This window comes from Mirounga leonina, unplaced genomic scaffold (assembly GCF_011800145.1).
Source record: "Mirounga leonina isolate KUSES-001 unplaced genomic scaffold, KU_Mleo_1.0 Mir_165, whole genome shotgun sequence".
NCBI lineage: Eukaryota > Metazoa > Chordata > Mammalia > Carnivora > Phocidae > Mirounga > Mirounga leonina.
In genome coordinates this window covers 72,799,399-72,827,161 of record NW_023270415.1, presented here as the reverse complement: position 1 = coordinate 72,827,161, position 27,763 = coordinate 72,799,399, and the positions used below count along the sequence as shown (strand labels likewise).

Below are 27,763 nucleotides of genomic sequence, written 5' to 3'. Positions count from 1 at the left end.
CCAGATGGCACACATCCTTCAAAGCTCAGCAAATCTCCTCTCCTCCGAGAATGCTTCCCAGAGATTGCCAACCCACAGTAAAATCTCTCTGCTTTACGGGCAAAAACTTTTCCACCTGCTTTACTTAAAATTTTGCTGACTGACTTAGGCATTAGGATTTAATATTTAGTGTACTGGTGCTTTATGTCAGTCAACGGATGGAAAGCTACTAAAGGCAGGTACCATATCTTCTGGCTCAATCAGCCACAAAGTACCCAGGTATCTGGCAGCCAGTAGTATGTGACAAATTAGCCTCCTCTAAATGGCTGAATGTTTAAATCAAATTCGATTAAAAATAAATATTTCATATATCATGAAATATATAAATGCTAAGATAACCAAAAAGTTTCTATAATTGCCTATATTTTATTTTTTTGGTAAACATTTTTTTTTTTTTTTTTTAATTTTTAAGTAATCTCTACACCCAACATGGGACTCGAGCCTACAACCCTGTGATCAAAAGTCGCATGCTCTGTGGACTGAGCTAGCCAGGTGTCCCGGCTACATTTTAAAATAAAGCAATTAAGCCCATCTAACTTTTTTTTGTTCATATCCACTTAACACTAGACTAAAGGAGTCTTGGAAAACTTAGGGACAGTGTCAAGCAAAATCAATCAAATCCAGTTGCTTTGAAAACAGTAATCTTCCATAATAAAGTGATGGTTATAAAAAATTCCCAAGCATTTAAGTAAAAAGAGAACTGCCTAGAATATTATTCCTTTACTTCCCACTTCTCTTCCGAAAATTGTGTGGCCAAACTATTTGCTCTTCAGATCTTAGCTTAGATTTCATTTCCTTAAGGTCCCTGTTCGCCAGGCCCACATTAGGCGTCATTCCGACCCACTCCAGAAGTGCCCTGTGCGTCATCTCTCTATCATAGCATTCTTTCACACAATAGCATAATCGCCGATTTCCTTGTCTGTGAGCTCAGTGAGAGCAGAAAACCATGTCTGTGTTCACAGCTGTATTCTTAGCATTTTGTACAAATAATCTGGCACTAGCTCATAAATTTCTGAGAAGTATTACTTAGATATAGGAACTATCTAGGTAAGAGAACACCATCTGTCCATCATTCCAAATGTTTTGCTAATCTATGAAAAGGATCTGAAAATTGGACAAGCAAGCATGGGTCATTTAAAGGTAAAAAAAAAAAGATGAATATGAAAATAGTAGTGTGCATGGTGGGATTTAGGGGTACAAGTAGAGAAATGAAACTAGGGAAACCTTAGGGAGGTCAGCGGGGGCAAGGATGGGTCAGCAAAGAGAAGGATCAGTAGGTGCAGGTCAAATTACTTTTGGGTCTTCGGGGAATATGTTGTCCACCAGGCGTTTGTAGCGAGGACGCAGAGCAGAGCAGCAGCAACCCACTCCTGTTCAAGAAAGAACAAAGTCACAAAGTGCAAAGATTACTCATCCTGTAAAACTGACCCAGACATTCAGGTTTCTGAATATTAATGAGTTATTTAAAATAAAAAGAAAAACCGCAAACTGGCGCCAACGGAAAACAGGAATGCGAATTCCGTTACTGACTAAGAAATGAAAAAATGTCCTCTCCCCTCCCCAAAGACACTACAGGTCAAAGTGAATACATTAATGAATTATTCCAAAGTTCCAAATCGAATCATTTAGGGGCCTGTGTGTGCGTGTGTGTATACACACACACCACCTACCAAATTCACCCTATAAATTATAGGCAAATACATAATCTCTAACCCCTTTGCTTCCTATCTAATCTTGTCTCCTACCACCTTCTGCATCCTCCAGACCCACATTCCCACTGCCTGGCCCAATCCACTCACAGCCCCAGCCACAGTGGTCTTGGAGGACGGTCTGTTCCATTGTGGCTGGTGGAAACAATTAATACGTGTACTTACATAATGCATCATATGAGGAACTACACTAGAGGGGGAAACAACCTCAAAGGAAAGTCCAGGAATTTCAAAAATCCTCAAAGGCTGCTCTATATAGTTTCAGGTGTTGGTGTCTTGGAAACAGCAATGGGCTGGCATGCAAAATATCTGGGTTCATTCCAATTCTTTCACTTAAGTGACTACATGGCCTTGGGTAAAGCACATCAGCTATCTGGAAAGAACCATGTAAGTGAGAGCGATTAGTTTTCTTGTCCTGCAAACTAGTAACAGGAATGCTGGTCTGGAACCACTATAAAATTATTCCCATGATTTATGAAACTGGAGTATGTGTGTCTCTGTGGAAGTGTGCATTTGCATGTATTTAGAAACCAAAATATGATATGAAAGACTGCTTGAGCTAGAAATTAAAAGAACTCAGATCTAAGCAGACTACTATCTCACAGAGTAAGGTTATGCAAGAGACAACTTCTCCAGATCTCCCTTTGCTCATGAAGTATGCACATTTATGCACGCATTCATATACCAAGTGTCAACCGATCACCCAGCACTGGCCAAAACAAGTAAGACTGAGTCCAGATTTGCAGTGAAGCAGAGTCAATAAAGTGATAAGAACAAGAGAGACTTAAGATTTGTACAGTACCTTTAGTGATCACAGAGCACTGTGCATATATAATAACATTTCTAGTAACCTAGTGAAGTATTACTACCATTACCTTACAGGAGTGGGAAGTGCAGCAGAACTGACCAAGTAACTTACTCAACAGCAATGGCTGGGTGAGAATCCAGGGTCTAATTCTGTAACCCCATGCTCTTCCCACAGCACCACAGGTACTAGTGGTCAAATCAGTCAACACCCAAGTATTTCATCTGTACCGATTATGTGCCTAAGACCATGCTAGATGCCACAGATACAAGAAAGTATAAGAGACAAGATCCCTGTCCTTGAGTTTATAAACTTACATATAAAAAAAATAGTGAGGGGCGGCTGGGTGGCTCAGTCGTTAAGTATCTGCCTTCGGCTCAGGTCATGATCCCAGGGTCCTGGGATCGAGCCCCGCATCGGGCTCCCTGCTCAGCGGGAAGCCTGCTTCTCCCTCTCCCACTCCCCCTGCTTGTGTTCCCTCTCTCGCTGTCTTCTCTGTCAGGTAAATAAATAAAATCTTTAAAAAAAAAAAAATAGTGAATTAATTTCAGCAATATATACTTGGCACTATGTGCTGATAATATAAAATGCTCTCTATTGTTCAGGATGTTTTCTACTTTAACAGAAGAAAAAAAATTCCAAAGAGTTCATTGAGGAATTTTTCAGATTAATGAACACCAAAACACCTGAACTTTTTTAGAATCCAAAAGTAAACACTGGTCCTATTACTAGAGGAAAAGAAGGGGGGGAGGAGAGAGAGGGAAAAGCCAAGTAAGCAAAAGTCGTTTTCTCTGTCTACTACAACCAGTATAAAAATACTTCAGATAAATATTAATACACTGAAATAAACTAAAATCAAATATGTTCTGAGTGGTTATTATGCAGAGCACCAAGCTAGGTAATGGTAATGATGAAAAAAGCTTGCAACCTGATAAGAAGATTAAGATGAATACTCTGCTTACACTAATGCAAGGCCAAATATAGTACACTCAAATTGCTATCACGGCAAAGAGACCAGCAAGGGACTGAGAAACAAGTCTTAACTGCTTCAAGTTCCCTGTCAAAATGGTAAATTATGTTATTTTCAATAAGAAAAGATTCTTAATAGCTATTATGTTTCACTTACATTGACACTTTGGGATGTCATACATTGCTTTTAAAGAGGTTTTAGAAAAGATATGAACTTGGAATACACACCATATGCAGCTCCTACTTTCAGAAAGCTTAGATCTACTGAGAGAAACAGGAGTGAAGAGGAAAATGACACACAGGCAGCATGCGGTTAAAGGGAGGGCGCTGGAGTCAGGCCAGGGGTGACCCCAAGGTCTCTTGCTGTCCAGCTGGGTGGGCAGGTTACTTTATCTTACTACGCCCATGTCTCCTCATCAGTTAAATGGTATAATAATGCCTTCTTTGTACTTACTGGGAAAATTAAAAATGAAAAGAGTACAACATATAGCAAGCATTCAATAAAATAGTAGCTACAGTAATACAATAAAAGAAGTACTACAAGGGGTAAGCAGAAGGTGCTTGAGGGCCCTAGGGATAATTTTCCTGACAGTATGAAAACCTTTGCTGTAAACTAATCTTTAAAAATCACACCTAAAAACTAATGTAACATTGTATGCCAACTATACTTGAATAAAAAAAAACCACAACAAATTCTGTATATGGTTCACAATAAGTTTTCAGAAACAGTATCAGTACCAGTTTGGGGCGGGGCCGGGGGGGGTAGTGAAATGTTACTTTCTGAGCACGACCTGTGCAGCATTATACTAAGTATTTTCCAACATTCCTCACTCCTACACCAACTCTCTGAAGCAGGTACCATCATCTCCCTCTGATAAATGGGGAACAGGCTTAGGGAGGCCATCTGTCCAATATCACGCAGCTGGTAAGGAGCACAGTGGAGCCGAGTCCAGCCCAGACTGGATGACTTCACAGGGTAACTGCCATATGACATGCAAGCACAAGACAATTTTTTTTTTTAAAGATTTTATTTATTTATTTGAGACAGAGAGAATGAGAGAGAGAGAGAGCACATGAGAGGGGGGAGGGTCAGAGGGAGAAGCAGACTCCCTGCTGAGCAGGGAGCCCGATGCGGGACTCGATCCCAGGACTCAGGATCATGACCTGAGCCGAAGGCAGTCACTTAACCGACTGAGCCACCCAGGCGCCCAGGACAACACAATTTTTAACCTAAACATTTTAGCTCTCCACAAACCATGACCAATGACCATGACTGCAGGAGTGAGTCTGACTCACAGACTAGGAATGCACTACCATGCAGGGAAGTAAATGATCACAGTGCGTTTCTCCAGAAAACCCAAAATGAAACAGGAACACCTTCTTGACTACTTATTATGAATGAAAAGCTACCAACTACAGAGAAGATAAATGCAACCAGAATTAAAATTTTTCAATTTACTGAGATTTCATATTGATGATAACATAAGGTTAAAATGACCGTGGCATCAGTAATCACGAAAGAAACACTATTAACTACTTTACAGAAGAGAATACTGTACTTGTAAACATCACAAGAACAAGTAAAATGAAGTCACTGGACCTACTCAGCCACAGAAATGGGGTTGATTCCCTTGTCGAAGTCAATTCATAGGGCTTGTCGAGTTCTGCTGCAGGAACTTGAATGTAGTCTTTCATGTTGTAAGAGACTATTTTCTAGTCGATCTTCCTGCTTTTAGATCCTTTTCCTACTGCTCAGGAAGTGCCTAGGGCACTTCACTTGTAATTAATTAGCAGAGGGTACTAATGGACTGTAACTTATCTAACTGGTTGCTGACATCAAGTGTAAAGCTATCAAGAACTTGATAATATCCATATCAAATTCTGCTGCCAAGACCAAAGACCTTAAACAAGATACTACAAAAGTGCATGTTGCTAGTTTAATAAAAGCAGATTTCAACAGTTTAATAACATGGGAAAATAAAGCTACTTACACCTTTTTTCCTGAAAGCATTCCTTCAATTCCTCCTCATCCTTGCTTCTAATCCCTTCCAACAAACTCATTTGAGCCCCAGACCACCTTATTTTTGAGCCCTTCCCAACTCTCTCTTTCCAAAGGACTAAGCATATCACAGAATGCCTCAAGCAACCGGCAAGTCTGGGCAATCGATAGGAATTCTTCCATTACATTTAATTCTAGTACATAAGGAGAAGGGAGTCCACTATTCTCCTGGAGCGGGTGGAACTCAGAGCTTTGCTTATGATATGCCATTACAAACAAGTCCCAAGTGGGATAACTATAGAAAAATGGAACACGGGCACAGGTGGAAACAGAAAAATTGACCCCCAAAAAGTACCAAGCTACATATTATAGCAGTGTTCAGGCAGGCCCATGGAGCACTCTGATTAATGGGCTTTCTGAGTACTACACCTCCCTACCCACCTCTCAGGGTTAGGGGTTCTAAATCCATATAGATATACACAGTGCCTACAATGTAAAAGTCATGTAACATATTTTTTAAGCAAATTTTGCATATTCCCAAATTACAATTTCTTCTTTAAAGACACCCCAAGACAATTTCTTCTCCTTAGCTCTCCTACCATCATTCTCATAGGGATTCACCAGTGTCTCCGGGTCCTCATCTCAGGCAGAAATGAGCTGTATTGACCTCTGGCAGCCTCCTTCTTCTTTGATGGTGAGGTGTTAAAATTAATTTCCAACCCACCCTGGCCCACAGAGGCATTCGTAGAAGGACCTGAGTAGCTGCACAGAAAACCTCATAGTTGAAATGAAAGTGAAATGAATCAGGCACATGAGCAAAGGTGCTGGGAGAAATCTGCTTAATGGGCCAGTAGTCTAAGTGGTTGGCCCCCCGGGGAGTACTTCTAGTTTGTGATGACATTTGCTTTCCTATGCAGCTCTGTGAGTGTGGGGGGTTTGGATAATTAATAAAGACTCCTTTTCACATAAGCTACTTATATTTTCAATAAACTATATAATCTAATAAGTTAAATCTAACTGGAAATATTAAAGTCTCCATTATTAAACTATTAATGTCTCTATTATTAAACAACACAGCATTGGGTACTTGGGATAAAACTATCTTCTAAAACAAAACTAAGTTATACTAACACTGTCACTGAAGTTGAAGAATGCTTAGATCCTATTATGGGAACCAACTGTATGACTTTAAATTAGGTTTATTTTATGATCTGTAGAAGCAGAATATAATGGTATCTGTATCTTCTACACAGCAATTATATTATCTCAATTAATTCTTACAAGTAATATATTGGGAATTCACTGGACTATTTAGGGCTTACTAAATTTCACACTTTTAAATGGGAATGGCTATGATTACAGGATTTTGGTTCTTTATGCTTTCACTGTATATTTCTACAACTGTAACAATTCATTATACTTATTTATATACATGTCTGCCTTTACCACTAGAATATGAGTCCCTCCAACATAAAATCCATATATCTTATTCATTGTTGTGCATGTCTGGCATATAGCAGACATTTATTAAAATGTTTCTTCATTAAATGAAGACCCAAAGTTCACTGATAAATTAAACAAATTTAATATCTGCTCTGATATGTGCTATAAGAATAAAAATGATCATCAAGAAAGTACACCTGTGGGGCGCCTGGGTGGCTCAGTTGGTTAAGCGACTGCCTTCGGCTTAGGTCATGATCCTGGAGTCCCGGGATCGAGTCCCGCATCGGGCTCCCTGCTCGGCGGGGGGTCTGCTTCTCCCTCCCCCTCCCCCATCTCATGCTCTCTCTGTCTCATTCTCTCTCTCAAATAAATAAATAAAATCTTTAAAAAAAAAAAAAAAAAAAAAAGAAAGTACACCTGTCCACCACAAAACACTAAATGCCAGAACAATAGAATTCCTCCAACAAACAGATGATGTCGACTGGTTCACTTTAAACAATTCATGTTTTATTTTTAGGCCTAGTGGAGGCCATCCGTAATCAAGGCAAAAAGGGACAGACTGTTTTTCTATTAGAAGATTTAAAAAATTTATCACTCCGACAACTATAGTTCTATGGTATCCTGAATCCTGGAAGAATGAGCATCACATTTATTTTCTCCAAGGTTAAAATTAAAAGTCAAGTTACTTATTCAATTAGTGTTAGAACAATACAATTAAATTCAGTAATGCTACAGTCCCACTCATACATATCCCTCCCAAGTACCAAAAGGTTAATATAGAAATATACATATACAAATACACATATTTGTATATGCTATATATTAAGTCTATAATATGGATGTTATTCCTGCACTTCAACATGTATATAGCCACTGTGTGAAGAACCACAAGGATTAAAAAGGTAATGGTCTACTTAAAAAGACAAAGGTTTAAAAATTGATTTTGAACTAAGATTTGGACAGCATCTAAGGACAAGGGATATCCAATGTATAAGGGTCACCCATAAAAGTTCAAAAGAGAGAGAAAGCACCTCTAGCTCAAGTGAAGAAAGGTAATTATCAAGTGAAGAAAGGTTTTACGAAGGACACAAGATTTGAGAGCTCCCATGAAGAACGAATACACTGAATCATAAGGATAAACTCGGGACAGGAAAGGACAATTACAGTCAGATGGAACAATGCAAACATCACTATGGAGGATGACACGTGGAAAAAACCAAAATGCATTTTCTAATGGCCCACAGCTTAAAAAGGAAGGAACGTGGGAGGTGGCACAAAGGAAGCATCAAAAGGGTTTGGTGACTAATCAGATACGGGGTCAAAGAAACGGGAACAAAATAGTCTTATCTTCAGGAAAGTGTTCCTTTTAAGAGGATTTTAATCCATTAAAGGAATATTTTATTACACGATTCTTTCCACTTGTAATTCTATACCTTCTCTCCTTTCGTTCTCAATTTCACTATTTCTTCTTTATTCCCAGGCACATAAACTTTATGGAAAAGAAGGCAACAAAGGCAATAAATGGAACTAAAGTTTCAATTCTATTTTTAAAAAAGATGCTCTTTCCATTACGTTGCAATATTTGGCTGTGCAACAAGCAATACGCAGACAAATCTCTGATATACTTTCAAAACTACACAGAGATACATACTGTCCACAGGAAAAAAAAGTTTTTTTCTGAGTCAACAAGTGATTGGCCTATACTCAACATCTATTTACCCCCCATTATCACAATTTTTAAAGAAAAAATAAGTATTAGACATTCTCCTAATCAATTTAAAGATTTATACTTAGATTTAACTTTACAGTATACTATCATACTTAACTGAAAAAATTAAATATTACTCAGCAGAGTTACCAAAACAGAAACAATAAACATAGAATAATCCTGGCTTTTAGAAAATATAATCCTGCAAGATTCCATTTGAAAACCTTCTGGAATCATCATACAGAACTAAATTACCACAAATATTAAAATCAGAAAACACAATTCTCTATTCATTCCATCTGACGTTGGCTTAAACAACAAATAAGAAAGGATCCAATGGATGACAGAAACCAGAGCTGCAACCAGGTAAGAAAAGTACTCTGTCTCTACCACGGTTAGGACGTAACATGTGGTTCATCCCCACTTCTAAGACCATATGTAAAGTACTGACTAAATGTCTTCTATGATAATGTCAGTAGTACCGTTAAGAACTATAAAAAGAAGGGCACCTGGGTAGCACAGTCGGTTAAGTGTCCGACTCGATCTCAGCTCAGGTCTCGATCTCACGGTCATGAGTTCAAGCCCTGTGTTGGGGCTCGATGCTGGGCATGGAGACTACTTTAAAAAAATTATAAAAAGAATCATGTTTTCTGCATGTATAAATGTTCTAAAGAGAACAAGAAGTATGTGAGCAACAACCTTCCTCATCCAAACCATGGTACTATTATGCAGATATTTAGTATGCATAATTAACAAGTTTCAGGGCAGGGGAGAATTACAGAGTGGTTGAAGATATATTTAAAAATCATGATTAAGAGGGAGAAAAAGAGAGAAAGGGCAAAAGGTAAATCAGACTACTCAGAATTTATAATGGAACTGAGAAAGTAAAATACTAAGCACTGATGTGTTTTTAGAGTCTTATTTAAACCACAGTCAAAGACTCTAGGTGACCCCAAAACAACAGCAGCAGCAACAAAACCTTAACTGTCAAAAGGAGATTGAATGCCCAACTAGGGGAATATGTGGTCAAGTCATTATGGGTTCTGACAGTTTTCATCTCTGGAGTATATTTCAACAAATCAATTGCTGGAGCTCTCCTACAAAAACTTATTTTCCACTTCTCAGAGCAAAGCTTGGTAAATATACAACAAAGCTAGCCAGAAAGTACAGGAGCATATTACTGTAAGGAGAAAAGGGATTCTTCAAAGATAAACAGAAATGGAGATCTATGTGTATCTAAAGAACTAATGGCAAGTTCCTTTAATTTGGAAGATGACAAAAGAAACTGCACTTACAACTTTCCTTTAGTTAGAATTTCTTGTAAGAACCCTTAGCGTGAACGAGTGTTCACAAACACCATGGAACATTGGTTTTTATGCCTTTTTGAAAACTGTTTTTGTTCCATCAATGCTTACGCATAAGCAAATGGCCCAGGAATTCTCATCCATTTAGAAACCATTTTGAAAGGGCAAAAACTTTTTTGAAACAGGCAAAACCTTCTATAGTTCAAAAATAAGATTATAACAAATTAAAAATTCCACATAAAAACACGAAAATTCTCATTAAAAATAAAGATGCTACTAGTGTTTCTTGTAAGAGGATGCTGGAACGTGGGAGTTAGAAATCAAAACACAGAAAGAGGCACGATGTTAACAGCACAAAGATAAGCCTACAGAGGCACTGAAGGACCTCTACAGAGAAGTGAAGGCAAGAACTCAATTTGCAAATCACTGATTCAGAGCCTCTAAGGTCCTGGGTGCTTAGTACTTGAGTATCTTTAGATTGTCTGAAGATGCTATTAATAATTATGCCAGGACCAGTGGCAGAGATCTTGCCCATCCCCGGCAACCCAGGACCTACAGTTTTCCTACTTACTTACTCTCTTAGAGTGAGTACTGGGACATGTCTAAGGGCACCAACAGAGAAGTCAGATTTTTTATTATAGCTATAAAATGAGGAAAAACAGCAACAATCCAGCCAAGAAAGATAAAGAGAACGGTAAAAGAAAAAAAGAAAAAGACTAGTAAATAAATAATAAGAGTAAAAAAAAAAATAATAGAGTGTACCTAGTTTTAATTTTTCTCATATATGATAACTATGACCTTAATATATCAGTTATCAGTTGCAATAATTTTTGTATAAAGATCATTAACTGGGGCGCCTGGGTGGCTCAGTTGGTTAAGCGACTGCCTTCGGCTCAGGTCATGATCCTGGAGTCCCTGGATCGAGTCCCGCATCGGGCTCCCTGCTCGGCAGGGAGTCTGCTTCTCCCTCTGACCCTCCCCCCTCTCATGTGCTCTCTCTCAAATAAATAAATAAAGTCTTTAAAAAAAAAAAAAGATCATTAACTGATAAATTCCCTAGACATTTATAATTAAATGTCTTATAAGATGCCTACTATGGTCAATTTACTAAGCTAGGCATTGTTGAGATGTGTTAATTCACAAAACTGGCTTCTAACATCAAGACTTTATAAATAAATGCAAGATTATAAGGAATCAAAGTTACAGAAAACAAGGATTCTTTCACTAAAAACAACAGACAGCCGCAAACAAAATCATAGCAAGTGATTGAATTCAACCTCAGTCTCTGGGTAGAATAATATATACCCAATTATGCTGTTTTTTTCCACCACACTCTTAACACTATAACACCAAAAAACAATCACCACCATCTTCAATTTCCCTAACAAAGTCAATACTCACAAGTCTTCTACTGTGTCAATGTGTTTACTCTCTTCATGAGGTTACTTCATAAGAAATTCTATGTAAACAATGCTTTACATAGTAAAGTACCATTAATGCTTTTCTTTATAAGCCATCTGAAGAAGTGTCCTGGAGTTGTTTTTTTTTTAATTGAATACTCTCTGGCCCCACCCAGGACTTTCTGAGTCAATTTCCAGAGATGGATACCAGAATTTCTATTTCTAAAAATCACCCGGTTTCCTACTATGACCCTCATGCACATCCAAATTTGAGAACCACTGCTCTAGAGAACCACTCCCCTGTATAATGATTTAAAGAAGCATATGACTTTTTCTTATTGTGTATTTGGGACATTGTCCTTATCTACGTTATGCAATGGACAAAAAGTTATAATACAGGCTGCACCTTAAGATCATCTAACACACGGCAATAAATAAATCATATAAAGCACTAAATACAATGACAGAAATGATAAATTTGAGGGCATCTGGAAACCATTTCACAGAAAATGCTGCTGACATTATAAAGACCTATCACTGCCAACACCACGCTGGTGTCTGTGGCTGAGATCTCTAGAACTTCCTCATTACCCTGAAATGCTGCCACCATAGCTCCCTGTAGACTAGATTTTCTAAGTAACTCATATAAATGAATACTTGGCAGACCCATGCTAGAAATAAATCAGGGTGACATAAAGTGGCCTTTAAGATCCTAAGTATTGGAAGCAAAGGAAAACAAATGATCATGATCAGGCTTTGCAAATTTTTTGTAACACTAACAAGACCTTTGAAATTTTCCCATAAAAGACTGCTCCTGCATGCATCTCTGTATTTCATGCCATTGTGTCCTTCAAATTATCATAGTCCTCAGAATTATTTTACATGAAACAGGTAGAGAAATAGCTATACAGTTTGTAAAAATGATTCTATTCTCCTGTCCCCACCTCTTCTAGAGAAGACTTCTGTTTTAAGAAAGAATGACTTTTTACTGGTGAGTCTGGATGAAGGAACTGAGCATGCCCTAACCCCAATCTTTATCCTTTGCACTTCCTTACACAATGCCCAGAACATAGTGAGTGCTCAATATCTATCTGTTGAATGAATGAACAAATGGACTCTTCAGGGTTTTTCAGATCTGCATTCTGCACGTCACTCTTTCTGCTTCTATATGATAAGTATATTTAGATCAGAAGCCGGTCTCTTTGTGGCCACAATGGGGTTACCAAGAAGTTCGGAGTCAGAAGAAGGCTAAGTATGTTTGCTCTGCCAACCTGGGATGTCCCTTAGACACACTGTTGAAAAGTCTAGATCTGGAGGACACGTAGCCCTTGACAAAAATCAAGTCACATTCTCCGACCCAGCTTTATTAGCAACAAAGGTAATATTTTGACTGGCATTAAACTGATTTTTATATTTCTCTCAGTTGGTTCCAAACTCAGAAGGGGACAAGGGTGTATTGCAACCCTCTTAAGTAAATCAACACCTATGCCTCAGAAATACATCTGATTGGGAAAACTGGTATACCCAATCACATCTATGCTTTTGGCAATGCTGCTTTTAATAAGAGGCCTGCCACGCCCTAGGCTAAATGCAGAGCATACAAATCCAGGCCAGTCTCTGGCCTTCGGCAGCTCACGATCTGGTGGTGGAAGATAATCACAGAGAGAACTGTTAAGTCTGTGTGGTAACAGCTATAGCGCACCAGGATGCTCTGGGAGAACAGGAGCGCAACACCTAACTTTCCTGCAAGAAGTGATGACTAAGTCTTTAAGAAAAACTAGGAATTAGGCCAAGACAAGAGGATTATCATTCCAGGTGGAAGGAGCCACATATGTTAAAGCTATGAGGTTTCAACAAGAGTGTGGTTTTAATTTGCAAACATGCATAAAGTTCTCTAAACTTAGAGAAGGCTAGACAAACCTGCAGGAAGCAGACCTGGAAACCAACTGAATGTAGATGGTAAGAAGAGGGAGGAGTCATAACAACTAGGACACGGGACAGTTTGGAGAAATGCTTGGATGGCGCTGTCACTGATCAACAAGGAACAGAGGAAGATACATTTTGGGGTGGGAGAAGGGTATCAAAAAGGAGAGAAAGAATTCTGTTTTGCAAATGTTCAATGAGGTAGCAACCTAAAACAGGAGATCCCATAGTAGGCAAGTGAAATATAAATTTAAGAACCAAAAACATATGAGTGATAGCAAAGCAGCTAGCTGGGAATCACCAAAGACAAACGGGAGGGAGTTAGGGAGAACCCTAGGGAAAGTAAACATGTAAGGGATGATCAGCAGAGGAGGAAGTAGAAGAGAAAAAAACTAAAGAAACAGGAAGAAAACTATTAAAGAACAGTATTAGAGGGGTGCCTGGGTGGCTCAGTGGTTAGTGTCCAACTGTTGATTTTGGCTCAAGGTCATGATCTCAAGGCCCTGCGATCAAGCCCCACGCTCAGCAGGGAGTCTGCGTTGAGATTCTCTCTCCCTCTCCCTCTGCCCCACCCCCTGTGTGCACGTGCTGTCTAATAAATAAATAATCTTAAAAAAAAGTGTTAGAAACACAAAGGAGTTTTCCAAATCTTGTACCTTCTACAAAAGTACCAGTTACATAGATAAAAGAAATAAGGACTTCAAACAATTCTCGAAAAAAAGTAAGATCATTTAAAAAACAAACAAAACCCTCAGATTTAATGGTAATGTGAATTAAAATTTCATGATTAAATATTCTGATCAAAAATAAATCACAGCAGTGATAGTTTTAGAATATCCAGACTGAAAATCACTGTTCAAGAGACTCTAACTTGATATGGGGGAAAAAAGAGACTGATCACATAGTTTATGATTATAGGTTCTTATTAAAAATGACAAATAATACAAAATATCCCTCACAAAGATCTAGTAATATTTCACTACTGTCTTAATCAGTTTTTAGTAAGATACAAATCTTTTACCTAAAATATAGAACTAGATTATATTCTAAAATTTTGAGTAAATAATGATGGATAAAATAATTGACTAGAATGAGATAATCTCAAAACAACAGAAGAAAATTTCTAGAAGAAGAAAATTTTACATCTGTGGAATCCCTACCCTTCACTTGGCACTTGGTGTTGAATGTATAACAAAAGCAGAGATTTCTTCTAATGAGATCAAGAATTGGTCACTGGTCTTATTCTAATAACAGATATAGTTTAACAGAAGTTCCATATTTGGGGAGTTTTTCCAAGACAGACATTCAAAGAACTTTTTAACTATCTCATATGACTGGTCAACCAATCAAATTAGGCTTATAAGGTGTCTTCTACATGTAAGGTGCCAGAAATGCAAGAGGTGTATATTCAGGAAGTTCTCAATCTGGAAAGGTAAAATTCAAAACTTCTAGTTGTCACACTGTATTTTCCATCATCAAAGACAATTTTAAGATTGTGGTTACAGAACTGTCAGTACTGTTTGGGAAGTTATGATGAACAGGAAGTTCTAAAAGGCTGGGAGTTGACAAGACTCGCAAAGCTTTGCAATATCACATCCATGTCTGTTCTCTCACTTATTATCTCATGTCGTGGCAGTTTCGAGTTTCCTAAGAGGAGGGCTATATCTTAACTCATCTACCTAACAGAGCTCCCTTTTCCCTTTTATTGAAATAATTAACAAATGAAAATTTTATTTCCAGTAAGTAGAGATCAAAAAGTACAAATCAATAAACACCAACCACTAATAAAATTATAAATTAACTAAATATTTGTGAGGTTGTTTTTTTTTAAGATTTTCTATTTTTAAGTAATCTCTACACCTAACATGGGGCTCAAACTCACAACCCCAAGATCAAGAGTCACACACTCTATTGACTGAGCCAGCCAGGCACCCAAATTTGTGAGTTCTTAAAACATCTATTTTGGCTCCTAAGACAATGTCTCACTAAAAGTCATTTTATTTTGTATGAGTATATGCAGGACCACCTATAACCAAGTAATGTCATACTGATTTTGGTAACCATGTTTACTTCTATGTCGAAAGCCGCAATGGCACCAAGTAATCATCTAAAGTAAGAATATCAAACTTTTCATAGAAGAGTATTTTTCAACCTGGGATGTAAGAACATTGCCAGGATCAGAAATTTCAAGTTGGGGAAACACAAACCTAGAAGGTTTCTAATCACTGCCACAAACCTCTGAAATTAGTTCATTTAACAATTCTATTGGCTGGATATAGAAAAGGCAATGTTCTCCATGTCACATCTTCAAAAGCATTAGTAAACTAACATATATGAAGAAGAGGGCAGGCTCCTCTTTCGTTGTTCCTTTCCCCGGCCAACCTACTCACCCCCCTGCCTCAGCCTGGCATTATTCATCAAGGAAGCTGTTGATGACCACCTGATGCTGGGCAGGGCCCACTCTTCTCTGCCACCAAAACCACCACTATGTGTTTAAGGGACCTACTGATCCATTTCTCTTAGAGGTCTATAAACTCCTCAAGAACAGGGCTATGGTTGGCTCATTTCTTTTTCTTTTTTTTGAGATTTTATTTATTTATTTGACAGAGAGAGAGAGAGAGAGAGAGAGAGCACAAGCCAAGAGCATGCATGCACAGCAGGGGGAGCTGCAGGCAGAGGAAGAAGCAGGCTCCCCGCTGAGCAAGGGGCCCAATGCGGGACTCAATCCCAGGTCCCTGGGACCATGACCTGAGTTGAAGGCAAACGCTTCACCAGCTGAGCCACACAGGCGCCCTGGTTGACATATTTTTCTGAAAGGCTCAGAGGGCAGAAGACTTTGAAAGGGTAAGGATTCAGAAATGTCTAGAAAGCAAGCCTACAGTGACAGACATTTTTCCTTTCTGTGAAAGCAAAATGAAATCTTGGAAATTTGGAGTCCTCTCTGATATATCAGAATCAAAAAATATTTTTTAGATTAAATCAGTTATACTCAAAGTATTACAAGAGAAAAAGAGCGGGCGCCTGGGTGGCTCAGTCGTTAAGCGTCTGCCTTTGGCTCTGGTCATGATCCCAGGGTCCTGAGATCGAGTCCCACATCGGGCTCCCTGCTCAGCAAGAAGCCTGCTTCTCCCTCTCCCATTCCCCCTGCTTGTGTTCCTGCTCTCCCTATCTCTCTCTCTGTCAAATAAATAAATAAAATCTTTAAAAAAAAATAAAATTAAATTAAAAAAAAAAGAGAAAAAGAGCATTTGACCCCCACTTAAAATACATAAATATTTAAAGTAGTTATCACAAAAAACTTACAGTTGTTTCTTCAGCTATACAGAAAGTAAATTTTGGCAGCAGGCAGGTATATAGCTTCAATAGAATTTTTAGTATTTGGTACCATGTGTATGCCATGATACTTCATTTTTCATTACTGTGTCACAATAAAGCTTTAACGCTTTGATTTCAAGATCATACAAAAAAAAAAAAATAAGGTACTAACACATTTTTTCTCTCTTAAATTTCATCATTGTTGAAATGTGCTACCATAACATTAAAAAAAGCAGTATCACAGTTTGTGGATCTTAACTATATATAGTATATAGTATATATTTACAAAGAAGTTAAATAAACTTGAAATCACAGAAGAGACAAATTGGCCTTTTAAAATCAACATAATAGGGGCTCCTGGGTGGCTCAGTTGGTTGGGCGACTGCCTTCGGCTCAGGTCATGATCCTGGAGTCCCGGGATCAAGTCCCGCATCGGGCTCCCTGCTCAGCAGGGAGTCTGCTTCTCCCTCTGACCCTCCTCCCTCTCATGCTCTCTGTCTCTCATTCTCTCTCTCTCAAATAAATGAATAAAATCTTTAAAAAAATAAAAGTAAATAAATAAAATAAAATAAAATAAAATCAACATAATATATTCTGAAACTCTGTGACTAATATATTACAATCTGGTATCAATAAATTAAGCCTCTGAAACAGCATTAGAATATTTGAACTAATGCTCCATTCTGTACATTTCATGATTTTTAAAGCATGCATAATTTTTAAGCCATGCTGCATATCAACATTACACTGGTATGTTCACTGTATAGATTACTGTTCTCTGTTCTGTGCCTTATTAGCAAAATCTGGGCAAAGAGAGAGGATTTGCAGATTTTGTTTGTTTTAAAGTTCCTCTGGCCAAAGGGGTGCCTGGCTGGCTCAGTTGGTGGAACATGCAACTCTTGATCTCAAGGTTTTCAGTTCAAGCCCCACACTGGGGGGAGAGATTACATAAAAATAAATAAATAAATAAAATCTTTAAAAAAATAAAAATATATAAAGTTCCTTCTCCACAGAAAACAATTTATTCTTTAGAACTTTTCCATTCAGATTTTTGTAAAAGAATATTTGCATCCTTTTTATGTTTTTATGTTTTCTATTTAATGAACTTTGAAATCAAATAAAAATTTCTTCATAATCATTTCTATATAATTCGCTGCATGCTCTTCATCACATTTTAGTGGTCAGAAATGGGGTTCAATGAATTAACTGCCTGCAAAAGCTAAGTAGGTATTTTACTGCTAACTGAAGAGTGTTTTGCCCTACTTCATGGATTCTGCAAAAATGAACTGCTGTGGGTTTGACTAACTGTAGATGGACTATGGAATGATATATTCAAAAGCTGCTAAACGCAATTCATAAGTTAACAAAAACCTTCCTTCCTTGAGTTAAAAAAAAATGCTTAACACAGAATGTCACACAGTAAATTTTAAATATAAGGTTATTACTCAAATATTGAAAGGACATCATATAAAAAACAATGGCATCATGGGATGCCCACAAAGAACAGAACTTACGACAGAAGTAGGCAAAATTATTGATAATTCCCTGAGAGCTTCCCCAACAGGATCATCTACCAACTGCTGTCAAGACTCAAACCAGAGATAAAACTAAGTAATCTAAGATTTCGTCACTCAAAATGCACATGACATTCTGTCTTAAATGCAAACAAATATTAATGAATACCAATTATTTGAAAGGTACTATAAAAGGTACTGCAGAAGTATAAGGAAAGACCAATATTTGCAGTGGAAATTACTACTTAAGAAGGACTCATATGTTTGAAAGGGTAAAAGAAAGACCCACATGGAAATAATATTAATAAAATGTAAGAGAAACAAGAAATTCCAATGAGAAAAGGTCTAAGATTGCTTCTTAGAGGATGGGAACAGTGAGCTTAGACAAGCATGCATGCAAAGTAAGTAGACGATTCCTTAGAGATCAGAAGGAAAGATTTTTGTGAGCTGAAATGATTAGGAAAAGTTTTTCATTGCAAAAGAGCTGAGCTATGAGCTGGTCTTTTAAGAACATTAAGAAAATGAACAGAGGTTAACAGGGTATTCCAGAAAGGCTGAGGAAAACAAAGGCTGTCTTGGCGTAGCAAAATGACTAACCCAGCTGATTCAGCCGTGGGGCCTCAGGAGGAAAAAACCACCAGAATGGTAAGTAGCAGTAGCTGTACAAATGCACATATTAATATATAGAGTTCCCTCTCCTTGAAATTTTAGAAGATCTTGGACACATGGATGAGAAGTTTCACTTTGTATACAATATGAACAACCCAAAATGTAGGAGCAGGGAAATGGCATTATGAAACTATGTAATTATGAGTTTAGTCTGTTGACTAAGTCAAAGGATTAAAAAAATCACTTAGTGAAAACTTTTAGTTACAGTCATAGCTAGGAGGGAAAATGCAAAATCAAGAACAAAGTAGGTAGATCTTTCTATTAAAATCTAGTTTAAGACAACTGTACCTAAAAAGCATTTAATGTACTAAATACAGCACAAAGAAAAAAGTTTAAAAAATATAATCAGATTTTCAGATTTATATTAAAATAACTTTAGTTTCTTCATTAGACGTAAATTAGTATCATTTCTGAGTATATAAAATTATTGATGGCAGGATCTGGAAATGATTCCTATGGTATAAAAAGCTAATCATCAAAAAAAAATTTTTTTTAAAGCTAATATACTTTGGTAATAAATAACCTCTACACTGGTCCTTAGTTCTCATGAGAAACAATCTACTAAACATTCTTTTCATGGCCTATTCTTTTTATGGTATCTGAATAAGCAACTCTTAGCAGGATATACCAATGACAGTAAAGCACGTCAACAGGGACTTACAACAAAAGCTAAATGTCAAAAATGTTCACCGTGCTTCAGGCTTCAGATTTTTAATTACTCAAAGAAAGAACAAACCTACTAAATCTACCAATGACAATTTCAAAGTCTATCTCATTCACCTATGCTTGCTACCATTCCCACTTCCTTGTAAGTCTAAAGATACTGATTTTTTTTAAGATTTTATTTATTTAAGAGAGAGAGAGAGCACACACATGCGAGTGGGGGTGGGGGACAGAGGGACAGGGAGAGAGAACATCCCAAGCAGACTCTGCAGGGCTCCATCTCTGACCCTGAGATCATGACCAGAGCAGCAATCAAGAGTCAGACACCCAACTGACTGAGCCACCCAGGCACCCCAAAGGACACTGATTTCTAAGGAAAGCTGAAGATACAATGGTTTGTAGGACCCAGTTCTTCCCGCACTGCATACTGGCAAAGGTTAGTTGACCTTAGCTAGCTGATGTAGGCTGCCATTTTTTCCTCATTTTCATGTTTTAATACTTTCTTTCTAAATTAACTTACCATGCAGGTAACAAGAAAGTCCACTGAAGTTTTTGGTTCAAACCTAGACTCACAAAAACAGCCTTTATGCCTCCTCAGAAGTTGTCTGAATGTGGCATTTCCAGTTTGTGAAAGTGGAAAAAAAAAAAAAATCTGACATTTTCCATATGCCTTTAAAACGGCTGTGAAATTTATAAGGCAAAACGAACACAGAAAGAATATGAGTATGAAATATTTCATTATATGTCAGAAATATATTGAGAATATAATGGAAAAGATAATTAATATAGTATCCACAATTAGATAATTTATAAGATAGGTCAGTCAGAACATACCTACAAAAACCAAAATCACTTATTTTATAAAATATACATGATTTAATAGCCTATTTTAGCTATGTACACACATATTTATTTAAAGATTTAAAAAGTGGGACGCCTGGGTGGCTCGGTCAGTTAAGCGTCTACCTTCGGCTCAGGTCATGATCCCAGGATCAGCGGGGAGCCTGCTTTTCCCTCTGCCTGCCACTCTGCTTGTATTCTCTCTCTCTCTGACAAATAAATGAATAAAATCTTTAAAAATAAAGATTTAAAAAGTGAAGTCAGTTGTACTTTGCCAAAATAGGGATATCTCCAATTTATTTATGCTTTATTGCCAGGCCGGTCTTAGAGGCAAACCTGGGCAGTTTTCCACTGTTTCAGCCTTACTTCCCAAATAAATCATAACATCTTTCACAATAAAAACTGTCAATACTCATAGCTCTCAAATCAAGCCCCAAACTTTTTCCTTCCTGTGTATTTGTTCATGCCATTCTATCTATATAACAATAGCCTACCCTAAAAAAAAAAAAAAAAGTGGTATATTGATAATATGTGTTCAGTAGTGAAGAAATAGGCATTCCAATTACAAAAGAAACTAGCAGGTTCAACCATTTCAAACATAACTCATCACAGAGTTGATAAAGAAAGCATGAGACAAAAGGAACTTTAAAAAGAATTTACAACAAACTCTTAAAACAGAAAGACAGTAAAAAATGAAGGCTAACTCTGTGCCTAGAAAAGCAAGGCAATGGCTTAATAAGCAGGACAGTGGCAGAGTTCGGAGTTGTCAGGCTCCGGGACATTAATTTGTGGTAACAAAGTTGTCCGTTTACTGGTCAGGAATACTTGAGGATTAAAGAGAGCCGTGAAAAGTAAAGCTAACTTTCTAGAGCAATGAACAAATGCTGTGAGATGAATTGTGTTGCCCAAAAAGATCTGCTGAAGTCCTAACCTGAGTACCTACGAATGTGACTTTTTGGAAACAGTTTTTGCACAGCGAATCAGGTTAAAACAAAGTCATACTGGATGAGGGTAGGCCCTTCATTAATGACTGGTATCCTTATAAAGAGAGAGACACATGGAGACCCACAGGGAAGGCCAGGAGAAGACAGGAAGAGACGAGTGCTGCTGCCACAAACTAAGATAAACTCAGGACTGCCAGCAACCACCGGAGCTAGACTAGAAAGGACAGACTCTTCAGAGCCTCAAGGGGAGCAGGGCCCTGCCCACACCTTGATTTCAAATTTGTAACTTCCCGGCACTGTGAGAATACTCTGCTGTCCTAAACCAACCAGTTTCTGCTACCTTGCAAAAGGTAGCCTTGGAAAAGGAATACAAGTAAAATTTCATATAGCCTGTAGACCAGTGAGTTCTAAAGTTACCAGATATGTACCATTCCTTTCAAGTCAATTCAAATGCCAAAATGACTTGAAGTCAGCCCCCAGAGAATGTAATTCATTCCTTGATATTCCAGTCATTCAAACTCATTCTTTCCCCATCCCAAAAGCATACAAAATGACAGATATGGAAAGAAAGAATTTTTGCTCAATTCTACCAGTTTTCTTCAGGTGCTAGGTATACTTAAGTTTAGATAAATGAATGTTTGGTCTTGGTAAAAGAAAAAGCAACAAAGCCATGAGTTTACATCAAGGTTTAATAGATAATGGTGGTTTTTAAAATGGAAACATTGTAACTAAAAAAACCTTTCACTTTCATGTCTCAAACACATCTATTAGCGGGTCAACAAATTCCTATGTTCAAGTCCTAAAACCCAGTGCCTCAGAATGGGACTTTATTTAGAGACCGGGTCTTGCAGAGGTAATTAAGTTAGGATCAAGTCATCAGAGTGGGCCCTAATCCCGTGTGATTGGTACCTTGCAAAAGAGGTGAAATTCAGAGAAAGACATGCACACAGGGAGAACTCCATATGAACATGAAGGTGACTGTCTACAAGCCAGGGAGAGGCCTGGAACACATCCTTCACTCCCAGCCCTCAGAAAGACCCTGTCGACGCCTTGATTTCAGACTTCTGACCATCTCCAGATCTGTGAGCCAATAAATTTGTTGTTTAGGCCACTCAGTTTGTGCTACTTTGTTACAGAAGCCCTAGGGAAACTAACACAACCTCAAATACTAAAGGCAAGTCGGATAAGACACAAATTCTGGTTTCACGAATATAGTGCAAAATATAGTGGAAAACCAGAAGACCTAACCAAATGGGTAATTTACCCCAGGAATTCCCTGCTCTTATTCCTTATCAATCAGTCTGATTCTTTCAGAATGCATTCAACAAATATGTGAGCATCTACTATACTCCAACTTCATCTTCCTTTATGCTCACAACCTTATGAGGAATCAACATTTACAGGTTACACACCGGGAATCAGAAAGGTAAGAGTCCAAGGTCACACAACTAGAAATGCTGGATCCAGTTAAGAGCCTGCGCTCTTTAACAGTTTATGCACTGCACTGTCTTCCTGAGATGGCTTAAAAACAAAATAAACAAATAAATAAAACACCTGAACTGTTCTGTTTGTGGAGCCTAAAACCACACAGTCAAAATATTATGCAGCTGCCAAAAGACTATACTATTGTTACCACGGTACAAAAATCAAGTCAAATGGCAGAGAATGGAGAAGTGACACCCAGCCGGAGAATGTGTCATATTACAAAACATCCCATTTCTAGAAATTATCTTCTTTTCCTACTTATAAGTTACTCTGAGCTCTAAAATACCCCTAAGAATAGAAGAATATGTATGAAAAAAGTGAGCTTTTGTTAAACGCTCTTCGAGTGCCTCCCCAAAAAGTTACTATAAATCCTCACACCAGACAATAAGCAAGAGTTGCATGGAGCACTGGACCACTGGGAAAAGGGGGAGGAACCCCAGCCATTCAGAAACTCACAGCCAAATGATAACTGCTGCCTAGGATTCCTTAAAGCTTTCCTACTAACCGAGCACTGTGAGTTTCTGCTTGTAACAACACAACACTCTGGCCCAAGTGTCCCAAAACCAATAAGGAAACTAACTGAAGCAATTCTATGTAACCTTTCACCAAATTCTAGCAGCAAACCCATACTGTAAGCAATTTCTGGTTTTGAAGCTATAGCCCACTATTCCTTTGTAACATAGGAATCCTCTGCTTTATCATAGTTTGAGCAGGCAGAGAAAAAAGTCCAGTGAATTCTCCCCTCAACTAATATGACTGTATTGTGATTATGGTAATCTGATACTGGATTTTTAATTTTTAATTTAAGATTTTTAAATTTAGGGGCGGAGCAAGATGGCGGAGGAGTAGGAGACCTGGATTTCGTCTCCTCTCAGGAATTCAGCTGGATAGGGCTCAAACCATTCTGAACACCTACAAACTCAACAGGAGATCGAAGAAAATAAGAGCAACAACTCTCTCATCAGAAAAGCGACCACTTTCTGGAAGGTAGGACGTGCAGAAAAGTGAATCCGCGGCGATATTCGGGAGGATAGACGGCGGGGGAGGGGCCTCCGTCGGCCGCTTCTGGCAAGTGATAGAACCACGGAGCACAAAATCGGAACTTTTAGAAGTCGGCTCCGCTGAGGGACGTCACTCTGGTGGCTAAGCGGGGGTTGGAACCCTCGTGGGACAGTGTGGTCTCAGGACCCTTGGGGTCACAGAAAGACCGGGGGTGCCCAAGTGCAGCAGAGCTCCCAGGTAATGGAGCAGGGAAGCCGGCTGCAGAGATGGAGCCCGGGCACAGGCTCTCAGCTCGGGGTTGCCATAAACCGTGATGCGCGGCACAGTCGGGCCACTGCTCTTCCAGCAGGGACCCAACAAGCGGCAGATCTGCAGAGACTCCCCTTCCTCCCCTGGGAGGAGCGGTGCGGGAGTGCACCGCAGGGATCTGCTGGGATTGGAGACTCCACACGGTGTGAGGTGCCAGAGACAGAAATGCGTGGTCACAGGCCGGGTGAGCACGGAGTGTGGCCGGAGACCGGGGAGATGGGAGTGACTGACAGCTTTTCTCTGGGGGCTCACTGAGGAGCGGGGCCCGAGTTCTCGGCTCCTCCGAGGCCAAGATTGGGAGGCCGCCATTTTCACTCTCTGCCTCCAAAGCTGTACGGAAAGCTTGCAGGGAACAAAAGCTCCGAAGAGCAAACCCGAGCAGATTACTGACCCCGGACCGGGCAAGGGCGGGGCAATTCCACCTCCCGCAAAGACATTTGGAAACCACAGTAACAGGCCCCTCCCCCAGAAGATCAGCGAGAACAGCCAGCCAAGACCAAGTTTACCGATCAATGAGAATGGCAGAACTCCAGCGCTAGGGGAATACTGCACAGAGAATTCATGGCTTTTTTACCATGATTTTTTAGTCTTTCAAGGTTAATTTTCTTTTAACTGTCTTTTTTTTTTTTTTGAATTTTTCTTTTTCCCTTTTTCAACCAACCTATCAATCCCTTTTTTAAAAAACATTTTTATTTTTCATTTTTAGAGTCATATTCTATCCCTTCATAGTAGTTACCTATATTTTTGGCATATATATATAAGTTGTTCTCTCTTTAAAATTTTGAGATAGTTTCTTCTAACAGATCAAAATATACCCTAAATCTCTAGTGTATGGTTTTTTCCTACTCTCCTGCCTGATCACATTCTCTTTTTTTCTTTTTTTTTTAAATCCTCTTCTTTCTTTTTTCAAACAACTTCTTATCAATTCCGTTTATAAAATTTTTTATAATTTCCATTTTACAATCATATTCCACCCCTTCATCATATCAACCCTTATTTTTGTACATATATTTCTTTCTTTAAAATTTTGGGAGGCACTTTCTTCTAACAGACCAAAATACACCCAAAATCTAGTGTGTGGCACTGATCTATATACCAGCCTGATCATATTTGATCACATTCTATTTTTTGTTTTGTTTTGTTCTGTTTTTGTTTTTATCTTTATCTTTTTTCTTTTCTTCTTTTTCTTTTTTCTCTCCTTCCCTTTCTTTTCCCACTGCTTCAGGTCTTTTCTAATTTGTTTAGAGTATATTTTCTGGGACATTGTTACCCTGCTAGCATTTTATTCTCTCATTAATCTATTCTCCTCTGCACAAAATGACAAGACGGAAAAAATCACCTCAACAAAAAGAACAAGAGGTAGTACCGACTGCCAGGTACCTACTCAATACAGACATTAGTACGATGTCAGATTTAGAGTTCAGAATCTTCACTTTAAAGATACTAGCTGGGCTTGAAAAAAACATGGAAGTTATTAGAGAAACCCTTCCTGGGGAAGTAAAAGAACTAAAATCTAACCAAGTCGAAATCAAAAAGGCTATTAATGAGGTGCAATCAAATATGGGGGCGCTAACTGCTAGGATAAATGAGGCAGAAGAGAGAATCAGTGATAGAGAAGACCAAATGATGGAAAATAAAGAAGCTGAGAAAAAGAGAGATAAACAACTACTGGATCACGAGGGCAGAAATTGAGAGATAAGCGATACCATAAGACGAAACAACATTAGAATAACTGGGATCCCAGAAGAAGAAGAAAGAGAGAGAGGGACAGAAGGTATAATGGAGCAAATTATAGCAGAGAACTTCCCTAATTTGGGGAAGGAAACAGGCATCAAAATCCAGGAAGCACAGAGAACCCCTCTCAAAATCAATAAAAATAGGTCAACACCCCGACATCTAATAGTAAAACTTACGAGTCTCAGAGACAAAGAGAAAATCCTGAAAGCAGCTCGGAAGAAGAGATATGTAACCTACAATGGTAGAAACATTAGATTGGCAACAGACCTATCCACAGAGACCTGGCAGGCCAGAAAGGACTGGCAGGATATATTCAGAAACTAAATGAGAAAAATATGCAGTCAAGAATACTATATCCAGCTAGGCTGTCATTGAAAATTGAAGGAGGGGGCGCCTGGGTGGCTCAGTCGTTAAGCGTCTCCCTTTGGCTCAGGTCATGATCCCAGGGTCCTGGGATCGAGCCCCGCATCAGGCTCCCTGCTCGGCGGGAAGCCTGCTTCTCTGTCTCCCACTCCCCCTGCTTGTGTTCCCTCTCTCGCTGTGTCTCTCTCTGTCAAATAAATAAATAGAATCTTTAAAAAAAAAAAAAAAAAAAAAGGAAAAAGAAAATTGAAGGAGAGATAAAAAGCTTCCAGGACAAACAAAAACTAAAGGAATTTGCAAACAAAAAACCAGCCCTACAAGAAATCTTGAAAGGGGTCCTCTAAGCAAAGAGAGAGCCTAAAAGCAACATAGACCAGAAAGGAACACAGACAATATACAGTAACAGTCACCATACAGGCAATACAATGGCACTAAATTCCTATCGTTCAAGAGTTACCCTGAATGTAAATGGGCTAAATGCCCCAATCAAAAGACACAGGCTATCAGATTGGATTAAAAAACAAGACCCATCGATATGCTGTCTGCAAGAGACTCATTTTAGATCCAAAGACACCCCCAGATTTAAAGTGAGAGGGTGGAAAACCATTTACCATGCTAATAGACACCAAAAGAAAGCTGGGGTGGCAATCCTTATATCAGACAAATTAGATGTTAAACCAAAGACTGTAATAAGAGATGAGGAAGGACACTATACCCTACTTAAAGGGTCTATCCAACAAGAAGATCTAACAATTGTAAATATCTATGCCCCTAACATGGGAGCAGCCAATTATATAAGGCAATTAATAACAAAAGCAAAGAAACACATCGACAACAATACAATAATAGTGGGGGACTTTAACACCCCCCTCACTGAAATGGACAGATCGTCTAAGCAAAAGATCAAAAGGAAATAAAGACTTTAAATGACACACTGGACCAAATGGACTTCACAGACATATTCAGAACATTCCATCCCAAAGCAACGGAATACACATTCTTCTCTAGTGCCCATGGAACATTCTCCAGAATCGATCACATCCTAGGTCATAAATCAGGTCTCAACCGGTACCAAAAGATTGGGATCATTCCCTGCCTATTTTCAGACCACAATGCTTTGAAACTAGAACTCAATCACAAGAGGAAAGTCGGAAAGAACTCAAATACATGGAGGCTAAAGAGCATCCTACTGAAGAATGAATGGGTCAACCAGGAAATTAAAGAAGAATTAAAAAAATACATGGAAACCAATGAAAATGAAAACACAACTATTCAAAATCTTTGGGATGCAGCAAAGGCAGTCCTAAGAGGAAAGTATATAGCAATACAAGCCTTTCTCAAGAAACAAGAAAGGTCTCAAGTACACAACCTAACCCTACACGTAAAGGAGCTGGAGAAAGAACAGCAAGTAAAGCCTAAACCCAGCAGGAGAAGAGAAATAATAAAGATCAGAGCAGAAATCAATGAAACAGAAACTAAAAGAACAGTAGAACAAATCAACGAAACTAGGAGCTGGTTCTTTGAAAGAATTAACAAGATTGATAAACCCCTGGCCAGACTTATCAAAAAGAGAAGAGAAATGACCCAAATCAACAAAATCATGAATGAAAGAGGAGAGATCAC

General features: G+C 38.5%; 1 protein-coding gene across 4 annotated transcripts in view; it reads right to left on the bottom strand.

Annotated features, from left to right (window-relative positions):
• EFR3A (EFR3 homolog A) overlaps positions 1-27,763 on the bottom strand; it is a 114,871-nt gene that overhangs the window by 69,041 nt on the left and 18,067 nt on the right. For 2 of the 4 annotated variants that reach the window (XR_004680585.1, XM_035011959.1), the window contains exon 2: positions 1,333-1,409. The exons of 1 other annotated variant lie outside the window; for it this stretch is intronic. Coding sequence is in view for 1 of the 3 variants with exons in the window: in XM_035011959.1 (XP_034867850.1) it covers positions 1,333-1,409 (77 nt within the window). In the remaining 2 variants the exon portion in view is untranslated. Of the gene's footprint in view, positions 1-1,263; positions 1,410-27,763 lie in introns of those variants that run through there. One more of the 4 variants, XM_035011961.1, reaches the window with a different exon arrangement.